The sequence below is a fragment of the Aulonocara sp. 'chitande type north' Nkhata Bay genome, linkage group LG22, assembly GCF_057382095.1.
Source record: "Aulonocara sp. 'chitande type north' Nkhata Bay isolate Kocher_YH1m ecotype deep benthic linkage group LG22, A_spYH_male_GT1.1, whole genome shotgun sequence".
Taxonomy (NCBI): Eukaryota; Metazoa; Chordata; class Actinopteri; order Cichliformes; family Cichlidae; genus Aulonocara; species Aulonocara sp. 'chitande type north' Nkhata Bay.
In genome coordinates this window covers 12,482,392-12,494,306 of record NC_141364.1, presented here as the reverse complement: position 1 = coordinate 12,494,306, position 11,915 = coordinate 12,482,392, and the positions used below count along the sequence as shown (strand labels likewise).

The following is an 11,915-nucleotide window of genomic DNA, read 5'->3' as shown; positions in this document are numbered from 1 at the left end:
TGGACAATTTACTGATGTGCAGACTTGAAAACAGCTTTAGAAATTAATAACAATATATTTTTGGTTATCATCTTTGGCAACGAAATGCCACAAAGACAAAGAGACCCTTTCTGCTATGACTCAGAGAAACTGAGCTTCATTTCGTACATGAACTTCTGACAATTTCAAGAAATTTCAGCACTGTTGGATAATCTTACATGCTGCGCACAGCAGGAAATTGTTCGTCTTGCATGCAGTCACATTGCTGGAAAATTTCTGTATGGAACCAGCATGCATGAGGCAGGACACAGGCTAGCACTGAATATACTTAACTATTACCTGCAATATTAGAACATCACAGAGCACCACGTCATATGGACTTTATACGAGCAAGCTGAGAGCTAAAGGCAAGTTTATGTTCTCTCATGCGCCTCTGCCAGCAAGCCTAATTCCAAGAAATGTTCAGTGCATATGCACTTCCAACTTGACAGAGTAATCATAAATTTAGTGCCGTTTAGGATCGGTGAGTGCCAAAACAAGATAAAAACATTTATGAGAATAATACTGTGAATATACCTGCCTGAGAATTTAGAGATTTTATTTTAATCGGATCCACAGTTGACCAGAACCCACGTCCAAGGTTGCACAACAAGGTAGGAGGAGAATTTGTTTTGTTCCAAACATCTATCTATTACCTGCAGCTGTCATGATATTAGTATAGAAATATGCAAAAGGGTCCAATTTTCTCTGAAAATAAAATGCGATTGTACAAGAGAAAATGGAAAACATGAAAACACCACGAATAAATAAATAACTGGATAAAACGTTTCCTCATGTGGTGGCTTTACTTGGATTTAGAAAGCTGGCCATATGTGTTTCAATTTCTACTAATCATCAGCCTGAATACAAATATGCCCCGTCATATTTGTTATGTTTAATTGCTTCTTTCTTAGTAACAATTCTGGTAAGAGAGCAATTTAGGACACTGATGTTAATCATTTACCAGGACACTGGAAATACCCTGACATCAAATATTTCTTGCCAAGGTGGGGAAAATGTGGAACAGTAAGCCTTTAAATTAATATTGACTCATACAGACAGTGGATGAAAGCAATGAGGCCATCAAGCAAGCCTACACTTTAAACCCCTTAGGATACCCACACCACCACCCATTTTACTGTCCCAGTTCTGTTGCACAGTGAAAACAGGAATAGACGATTTCTCACCAAAGGCACCACGTTACATCATTTCTTCTGTTCTGTGTTTTTGTTCTTTTTTGTTTTTCTTTCCCCCTCTACATGGTATCATTTCACAGCGAAGTTGTCAAGCCAGTCACTCAGAAACCCGACAGATCAAGGCCCAGCAGTGTGAAATGTGTCGGCCATTTTGGCTCCGTCAGAACTGGTGGCACAGAGAGCTCATTAGAAGGCAAGTGTGACAGAGCCTCTCTCCCCACTGGGTTCAACTTTCTCACCCAAACAGAGGGGGAGAGCAGAGGGAGAGGAGGAGAGAGGCAGATGGCACAGAAATAGAAAGAGGAGCTGGAGCGGGAGGAGGGCTGGAGGGAAAGCGAAAGCGAAAAAGAGGGGGATAGATGGGAGAGAGAGGGCAAGCTGGGAACAGGAAACGTGCCGGCGGATATCATTAGGGTCGGGCGCAGGGCTGTTTAACGAGCAAGCTCACAGCACCCCTCCATCCTCTGTGGCGCCTGCTGGCTGGAGGCCCCCAGGTTCTGGCTACCCAGTAGGGGCTCTGGCATGTTCCATCTCGGCTGAAGGGGAGTTTGGTGGGGAGCTCAGGTTGAGGATTTATTTTCTCTCACAACCTGTGGAGCACATTGACACATGTTTTCACAGACTTAAAAAAAAAAAGAAGAAGACAAGAAACATTCACTGAGGTTCACACACACATCCTCAGGGAGGAGAGATTCCCCACATGTGCATTCTGTCTCCCCCCCATTCACGTCGGAGGTATAACTGACACCACCTGAGACATAAACACAGTGGTAATAATCCTGGATTCTCCTTGATGTTGAGCGGCGGGTGCGCACAGCTGTGCGAGGTGCTGGGAAAAGCCATCAGGCAGCAGGTATTAGCTGTTGCCTTTTCAACTGTTTCACCGTGGTGCCACCATGGAGACTGACCAGAAAACACTTCCCTGTAGACCTCTATTAGGAGCCATTTCTTGTTTGAACACATCGATTCAGGGAAGGAAGAAAGACATGAATCATGAGGCTGAGATGCTGTACAAGACGGTACAATAGCTAGGAAGATGAATAAATAGGCCTCTCTTGACTCTGCATCATAGATGGACAATATACAAAAACGTAACACCTTTTTATTTGCTTTAGGTACAGTTAATCTAAAACATTCCTTCCAACTACAGGATCTTAACACATTAATACTCCAAACCTGATTGTGTCTAAATCACTGATTCAGTTACACTTGTATACATAGTAAAATGTACACCTGATACAGCTAAATTTAGAATGGAATTTGGGTCAAATATGCAAGAAGTTGCAAATACCATCTGTATATACATATGTCTGAAGAGACAGGTGGTGCACAGAAGTGTCATTTTATGCTAATATTGTTATCACTGATACACTTCCTGCCCCATGCAACAAAGTTTAAGTATCTTGGGATCTTGTTTAAGAGTGATGGCAGCTCAGCCAGGATGCAAATCACCCATACAAACCCTCCCGAAAAACCAGCTACGGATGGTAACCGAATGACTGAGACAATCGATACGAGTTCCTTCTGCAGCGTGACTGATATCCGGAGGGAACTTTGGACACAGCATCTGCTAATTCAGGTGGTACAGGGGTCTGTCAGGTTGCTTCCTGGGTGTCTTCTTTCAGAGGTTTCCAGGCATGCCCAGCTGGACCCCAAGTTAAACTTTCTGGAGGGGTTATACATCCCATCTGGCCTAGTATGTTATCTTGGGATCCCACAGGAGTGGCTGGAAAATATTGGTGGGGAGAAGGAAGTCTTGAATACCCTGCTTAGCCTGCTAGGAAGGAAATGGACGGATCATTCACACGTCCTTACTAGAAAAACACTTTTTAAAATAAAGTTTTAATGTGGACCCATCAAATGTTGCCACAATCAATTAGTGCAACCAATGGGAATCTTGCCTTTGCAGTGTGGCTGTAGCAAACCTTGCAAGATAAACTCCAATGAAATGAGACTGTTGAAAAGGGAGTCGACCAAATGTCAGCTTGATCTCTACCGAATCAACACACAGCACAGGATGATAAGAAGGCTTAGCTAACTTAGGTGGGGAAGGGAGAGACTCTCCTGATGCCCACTTACCTGAATGCACAGCTTTCTGAAGATATGACATGCTCATGAAGAACACTCTGAAGTCTTTCCTTGCAGACACTGACATGTGCAGAGATAATGATACACACAGAGACACCGTACACGTGTCCCGCTGACATCCAAGGCTGATCCTCGCCGCAATGAGCAACCATCAGTCGCTTTGGAAGTTTTTATATCCGTCATATTGACAGGATCAGTGAGAACAGGATAAAGAGGGGGTGGTGGTGGTGGTGGTTGTTGTGGAGGGGTTTAGGGGAAGAGAGGGTGAGGTGTGGATCAAAGACAACAGAAGGATAAAATGCAAAGATCAAAAACACAGGAAAAAAGGTGAATATAATTTCAACAATGAAAGTGAGAAAATAAAAAATAGTGAAATAAAGAGTTTGAAACAAAACAGGCAGAAAATCAAACAAGTGCAGAAATATAAGATGTGCCGAGAGCCGGGGAATGCAAGAAAAAGACTGCGGGGGGGTCGAAAGGTTCTTGTTCCTTCTTTCTTTTGACCATAAATCATGAAAAAACCAAACATGCGATAACCCTCACTGCTCAGTGGGATGCAGTGTCAAGCACTAAGTAACACACACTGGCAAACACTCATGGTGTGTGGTCAGAGCCCCCTATCTCAGAACCAGTGCTCATCCCGACACTCCAAAGGGGCTCAGTGTGTGCACTGTCTAAGATGTTTAATTCATACAGCTGCCTGCTTGTGCTCGACACGAACGTGTGACGGAAGATGGGAACGCGGAGCATTATGCACGACAGCCAGGCTGGAGATGACGCAGAGACACAAAGCGGGGAGGCTACACAAACAGAGAGGAAGAGAGAGGGAATCTTTGAAGAAGACAGAAGTGAAAGAAAGTCATGTAGGAGTGTGGCGACAAAGAACACAAGGATATAGAAATAGACACGACTGAAAGCTGTGAAGCAATAAAACGATAGCAGGGAGGGAGAGAAGAGAGGGGAACGAAGAGATGAGAGGGCACATGTTTGGGATAGATTCTCAGTCGCTGGCATACAGAGAATGAGTGACTGATAGAATTAGAGCAGCAAAACTCAAAGAGCGAAAAGAGGGACAGGGCAAAGTGAGAAACCAAAGGAGGGAAATTTCCAGATACAAAAAAATTGGGGATGTCACCCAGGCAGGTGGCGAGAGCCCAGAGTGCTGAGGGTGTGATGCGGGTCTCGGGAGAGGAAGGCAGGGATTGAGTGTTAGCGATTTTCTGTCCCCTCTCTCGGTCTCTTCATCCCTCACGCCTGCTGTGCACCTCTTCTTCCTTAGCCCGCCTCCACAATGCAGCATGGCTCTTTTCACAAGCATTTCAGCATGTGTAGCAGTTCTAGGACATCAGTTTTATTTGCAGATCACATGGTTTGTAATACACTGGTATTCTTTAGTTTTTCAAAACTTTTCTTATGAAACCTGTACAATACTGTCTCCTTCTAATGCAGGTACTGTATATGTCCAAATCCCTGGTACTACAATACAGTTCATACCCTACAGCTAACAAGCTCATTAGCTATTTCCTCAGAAGCCATGCTTAAAGAGGTAATTTCATTCATTATTAATTAATACCTTGATCATCAGGCATACTAATTTTCCACATAGAAAACATATCAGATTAAGATGCAAATTCAATTGAATCTTGGCCTTTAGGAAAAAAAAAGTCTAAGCCTGTATAAAATTAAAATGCAGACACTGACTAAAGCTCTCATTTTTGCAAGAAATATCCAGTAAAAGGTTGTTTAGTATGTTTACTAAGCTTCAGACACTTTAATTGGTTTCAATTTAGATTTGATATTATATTATATTGGTGGCAGAGGCTCATGGGTATTGTAGTATTCTCTTAGTACAGAATTGAAGAAAACAATGCTTTACAACTCTATACAAAAAATGATGGTGAATACTGATATACACGCTAAACAAAGTCCTAAAAACATGCTTGCAAAGTAACCAAGTGAATCAAACACCTAGACACAAACACAAAGTCTAAGTTAGTATATCTTGCAACATTAATAAATTAATTTAATTTTAGGGGTTATTTTAACTTCAGAATACAGAATAATCTTTTTAGTAATAATCAAAATTCATCATCCACTCATTCGCAGTTTCTTAAAATACAAACACCGTATCGCATCCATGAAACACGGCGTCATTATTTTACTCTAAATATGATCATGATTTAGTAATTGAGCGCCACAATGTATCAAATAAAAGTTAAATCTACTGACTGACACGTGGAATCATCAAGAAAGTGTTTAGCGAGGGCATAAATCAAGTGAGCAGTGGGGCAATTTTCTCATAAACCTCTGTACAGTTTGACCAGAGGAGTCGCCTCCTGGTGGCCATCACGAAGAATGCAGGTTTAAGAAACTACATTGGTTTCATTTTTCAGACTTGGAGGCAGTGCTTTTCTTTTATAGCCAATATGTAGCAACGTCCCATCAGTCAGCCCACAACAGTAACAAAAGCATCACTAAACCTAAAGTGCATGAGCTGTACACACTCACAAAAACAGCCAACCTTGCACAGTGTAAATCAGTTTTTTAGAGGATGTGTAATACAGTAGGCGGAATAAACAGAGAACACATATACATGAAGATTAATCTCTTTATTATGTACACTTATTACGATATCAATTCCATTATCATCCGTTATTAGGCACCTTATATGCAGATAGATTGGGGGAAGAGACTTCGCTCATATACCTGTTACAAAAGCACTCTGAGCAGAATTGAAACATGCTATCAGCTGGGCAGAAAACAAATCTGAGATTTGTCCTCTATTTAAATTCTGTTTGAGGTGTCATTTGTTTACATGTATTTACGCATAACTAATGTGAAAGATGTCAGCGGCTGTGACTACGCTTCCTGTTAACTGATGTGTGCGCTGCTTGCATTGTCACTCTGTGTATGTGCTTGTGCATTTGTTTACACGCAAAGTCTGTGTCCTTGAATGGATTTTACACGTGTGTCAGCATGTGTGAAAGTGCTTGTGCAATAACTGTTTGTGTGAGGTTTGGGGATCTCTTGTGTAACAGTGCACTGTGTATCAGTGTCTGTGAGTGTGTGCCAAAACTCTTAGGGGCACTAGAAGTCTGTAAGGCCAGTTCAGGCAAGTTCCTAGACACCTTGGTACAGGTGCCACAACTCAAGCTGGTTATACCTGGAATATTAGAGCCAGCAAAAACTGTGGAAACTTTCCCCTTATGCCACTGGAGTTGAATCTATTCCGTTGCTTCCCTCCCTGCAAGTAGGGAACACACCCTCTAGAGAATATCAATACAAAATCAATATTTTACTCCCTACACCCTGGGTTACCATAGTGCTGCAGTCTGGCATATGGATCACTAAGACACAGTGCTACATTTGTTATGCAGTGGAATGCCTGCAAGCAAATTGACCCCATTTTTTTTTTAATTTGGGAAAATTCATTTCAAAGACACTTTGGAAGGAAACACATTTTGATATGAATGCTCTGAATAATCCTTTACAACCACACTGAAGTGCTGAGCTGAAAGCGAGTTAGAAAGCAGAGTGCTTTCTTTACTGGACTACCATCGAAAATGATGAAATTCTATGCAACTGTTTCATGTACTGGAAGATCAGAGAAGTCAGGGTTGATTTCGTTTCCTACTAAATTTTAAGAATGCCTGGACATTTGCCTTGTCAGGTTCTTGTGTGCTTTTGACCATATCCAAACATGCTTTTCCTTTCCTTCTCCTTTTTCAATTCAGGGCTGCGGGGGGAGCTGGAGCCTATCCCAGCTGTCGTAGCGCAATAAGCAGGGTAAACCCTGGATGGGTCACCAGTCTATCGCAGGGATAACACAGAGAGACAGCTAATTATTCACATTCCCACCTACAACCAGTTTGGAATTACCCAAATGTGCACGTCTTTGGACTGTGGGAGGAAGCTGGAGTACTAGGACATGAGTGCTCCCCATGAACAACCCCACCCAGCGGATTCAAACCCAGGACCCTCTTGCTGTGACGTGATAGTGCTAACCACCACACCACCATGCTTCTCCCAGTATGACTCCTATGTCCAATAAAGATTAGCAAACTGGTTGGAAACTGGTACAGCTAGCTTTGGTCTGTGTGAACATAACAAGACCCACCTTCTTTCTCTTTTCTACAGATTTCTAAGTTTTTGAAGTGCTGGTATATAGATTCTGTTGTATGCTAAGCTAAGCTAACAGGTTGCTGCATGAAACCTTCTACAGGTAGACATGAGAGTTAAACTGATACAATAGTTTAACTTTTTAAACACAGTAAGATGTTTTTTTTTTTTTTTTTACAATTTCAAGACTTTATTCTGATCTTATTCTGTCATCTAGTCTTATTCTTATTACAAGAAAACTCCTTAACTTAAAATGTAACCTCTTAGAGCTAGATGTTTAATTGACTGGTATCGCTTTTTTAGTTTTTTTGCTATGCTGAGCTAGAGCTAGATTTGTACATCAATATGTGCTATGACAAAGATATCAGAGATACCTAGTAACAGGTTTGGTGATGCCCGTTTGATGCTGCTCACAAATGACTAATGATTATAGTATCATGAACACCCAATACTTCTCTAAGCTAACATGCTAGCCCAGAGCCACTGCTACAAATTAGCCACATGTTTCTAGCTTTCCACTGACACAACAAGACCTTACATGTTGTACAGCTTGTTTTCTTTAGGTCTTCTAATCCCAAAATTGGTGATTTGTTTCAATGAATAACACCTCCACGAATATATCACCCTCCACTGATTCTTTGACACATGGTGGCAGATCTGAATTTTTTTACGCACACCTCTATTCAGCAACTCTTTACCAATTCAAACCATTCCTTCAAGTTTGTTTATGGACATTTTCCAAAGAAAAGGAAATCAAGTAGTAAAGAAATCAAACTTAAAGGAAGCTTCAGCCCTCCTCTTCCCTGCTGTAGCCTTGACAGCCATGGACACAGCACCACCACCCAACCGTGAAATAACCACTTGTGTTTTAGGCCGAACAACTCCATTCCTCTTGACTGTCAGAATACACCCCCCACCCCCGCAGTTTTTGTAATCCTGGAGGACCAAGTGTATGTCCCGAAGAGGTGATCAATACTATTCAATCTGCTTGCAAGTCTTTGCTGCATTAGGCCGCGGCTGCTATACAAACCATGCATGGGTGGACACAGAAGGACCGGTGTGCAAATGGAATTCCACTAAAATGTGATGGCTCTCAGGGGTCGACCCCATTTTTGTTTTTTTCCCACCCCCTATTCTCCTCCAAATGCAGCTGCTATTTTTTTTAAATGTGCCTTTGATTGACAGATCCCATCCAGGAAAGAAAAAGATGTTGCCGTGACAACAGCTCCTGCTACACCAGCGTGGATACGAGCTTCTGATAAATATCACTCTGATACACTGAAATCAGCAGCTAACACTGAGAGGTCATTATATTGGCTACAGATTTTTATAATGTCTTTACACTCACAGACATCATGAAGTGCTCCAAGTTACAGCTGTTTTGTTTCATTACAGACAAATGTGCTTTTAAGTGCTGTTAAAACGTCTATAATATCAACAGTGAGTGGCCATTATTCACATTGACAGTAGAGATTTGAGTTTCCCATCTGACATAAATAGGATGCGGTGTATGTTCCCAATATGACTGAGAGAAAACATTTCCATGTTGAGCTTTTGCACACAGCACGTCTTCTTACTACACTATTTTCAATATATCTCATCTAAAAATAGTTTCAAGCAGTGAGATGGAAAGCAGACAAAGCAATAAAGAGTTGGTGAAACAGAGGGGAGGAAATGAAAAAGGCTCCTCTTTTGTTATCTCTGATGTCTTTTCTTCTTTTTTTTTCTCTCTCCTCATTAGAGTAAAGAATTTCAAGTCAAAGCCCCTCTTTGTTCAAGGAGCCCTTTTGCTTTGCCTTCTTCTTCTTTTTTTCTTTCAGCCAACCCCCCTTTGGGTTGCCAAATTAGTTTACCTACTAGCACCAGGCTTTCAGTGACACCGAGGGACTTTCCTCCTTGCAGTTCATCTCCGTTTCAGGCTCTGCTTCATCTCCACTGGATTGCTTTTCGCAACAGTGTGACTTGTTTCAGGGAGCCAACTTAAGCGTACCTAATGTGATGCCAGGTTCAGTCTTTATTCTCCTACTAAATGTTGTTTGTTTTCACAGTGAAGTTCTTTCAGGCTTACTGTCTACCCGTAGATATATACAATATAGTGGGCAGAGGGAGACACAATGGACACTTCACCGGGTGTTGTCAAACACTGTTCACAGGATCTATGCATAGAATGAGAAAGAGGAAGGACACTAAAGCACATACATGGTTGTGTGTGTTTTGGTGTTCCCCTCTCATGTTTGAGGAAGTACAATCTGGATATATGGAGGAAAAAAGGTAGAAAGGGAAGTATAGAGTAGTATAATAGCAGTCCTATGGACAGTCTTTTTTGCTGCTTTTCTGAGAGTCCTCAGCGGGGTAGAACCGGGATCGGTAATACAGCACAAGAGTACGCACGGGAGAAAACACACATTAAAGTGCTACGATGAAGGAGCTAACATGCCACAAACAGTTCAGGACTTGTGTTTGAGTGATTGGAAAGTGGGTTATACTGTAGATGTCACTTTTTTACTGTAGGGATAGATAGGCGGCGGTGGGGTCCTTAAAGAGCCTTAAAAGCACAGACAAAGCAGAAATTATCTCTTTGCTCAAATACCTTTTGGAAACCTTGTTAGGCTAGAGTTTTGGGAGAAGGAGTGAAGAGAGCTATGAGAGAAGTCAATGCGTGAGAAGGTTTGGCTGCAAAGGTCAGGAATGACTGGGGATGGGGCGTCTGCAATGGAAAATATCGGTCAGGCTCCGAGAAGCTGCGAGCAATTGTTTGAACTGCGAGGAAACAGCGAGTCAGAACTTGTGAGAGTTCACAGGAGTGGCTGGGACGAAGGCATGGTTTCCATCCAGATCGGTCTTTGGAGAAATAGAGGTCGGACACTGAAGAGATGGAGAGCTGTGATAGGTCCAGGAAGAAGTGTAGGTGGGTGTCGACAAGGCGATGCGTATCAGCGTCCTTTTGCGGCTGGGAAGCCCTTCTCCATCAATCTATGGTGAAGACGGAGTGCACTCCAGAGAGGCTGCAGAAAATGAGAAAAAAAAGAACATTGGAAAAAGTTTATGAGAAAAAAAATCTTCAGAAAACACAGTCCCCGCTGAGATGAGGTTGAGAAAAATCAGAAATGGCAAGAAGGAGAAAAATAAGATAAAAACAGAAGAGCAAAAACAGAAACGATGAGGAACATCTCTGGAGGAGCCGGGAGAAGGGTTCAAAACGAAACCAAGCAAAGTGACGTAGATGAGAGAGGAAATTAAGAAGTTGAGATCAAACAGAGAGGAAAAAAAACAGAAAGGGCTGAGATAACAAGCATGGGCACAGTAAGGCATAAAAATGGATCTAGTGGGGTGGTGGTGGTGGTGGGATTGGTGGAATTAGAAAAATAGAAGAGAGAGGCGCGAGATAAGAGAGACAGGATAAAAGAGAGAAAGCGGGAGAGCGAGCGAGGGGGAGGACGAATGAAAAGAGGAGACATAATTATAAAATGGCACGAGAAAATCAATGCAGTGGGCATCATTGTGCTTGCAGGAGCCGTACAAAGGGAGGTGGAGAGCAGCAGTGTGTCCATCAAACAAGTACACACCAGCACATGGTGTCTCTGTCTCTCTCACACACACACACACACACACACACACACACACACACACACAAGGACTTCAAATGCAGAGTGAAGACAAGGAGGATGAGTCAGGCAGATGAAGTGGAGAGAGACAAGTGACATTTAGAGCTCACTCGGAGCATGTAAAGACAAGGCATAAAGATACATGCCAACCCTGCCTCTGACAACAGCTTTTGTACGTGTGTGTGTGTGTGAGTGTGTGTGTGAGAGAGAGTGTGAATGCAGACCTTGGTGCAACAGATTTGTGACTTTATACGTTACTCTTTTCAACAGTGACAGCTGAAGCTCAGGGCAAATAGCTAACACAAAGCTGAGATGTATTTTTAAAACTTTTAAAAGTACAGTTCAGATCTTTAAAGTACAAAAGCCAGTACTTTGATGTACCTTGACAGTACTCCATTACAATTAGAACGCGTGTATTACAATCCACTTAAAACAAATGAAAAAAGCAAAATGTAACCAAAAGTACTCAACCTTTCACTTCAAACTATAAAATATAATTAGACAGTCGATTATATGTGACTAATCCTTTAATAAAATATAAGAAGTCTTTTGTGATCATTTAAAAACTAAAGATCTTCTGACTTGAGTGTTTTTGGCTCAAAAGAAAAAAAGTTGAATAAATGCTCGGGTCAGACTCTTTTCAAAGGTCATCTATTACTTATATTTCTAGCTCAATATTTTTTTTTTTAGATGCTATGCATGATTCACAGGTTAAAATGAATTGAATGATCTGATACTGGCTCTTTGTACATCCACTAAGTTCATCACTGAGAAACAAGGCAGAGTTTCTCCACTTTGTTCTGATTGGCTGTTCCTCACGCACAGATGGCCGGAGCCGTTTACCTCAGATAACCATATAAAGGAATAGCCTCTGTCTTTGACATCATAA

At 41.9% G+C, this 11,915-nt stretch overlaps 1 protein-coding gene across 2 annotated transcripts in view; it reads right to left on the bottom strand.

Annotated features, from left to right (window-relative positions):
- Positions 1-5,892: 5,892 nt before the first annotated feature.
- Positions 5,893-11,915, bottom strand: part of samd12 (sterile alpha motif domain containing 12) — a 132,808-nt gene continuing 126,785 nt past the window's right edge. For both annotated transcript variants that reach the window (XM_086280376.1, XM_086280375.1), the window contains exon 5: positions 5,893-10,426. In XM_086280376.1, coding sequence (XP_086136502.1) covers positions 10,395-10,426 — 32 coding nt within the window. In that variant the 3' untranslated portion in view covers positions 5,893-10,394. The remainder of the gene's footprint in view (positions 10,427-11,915) is intronic.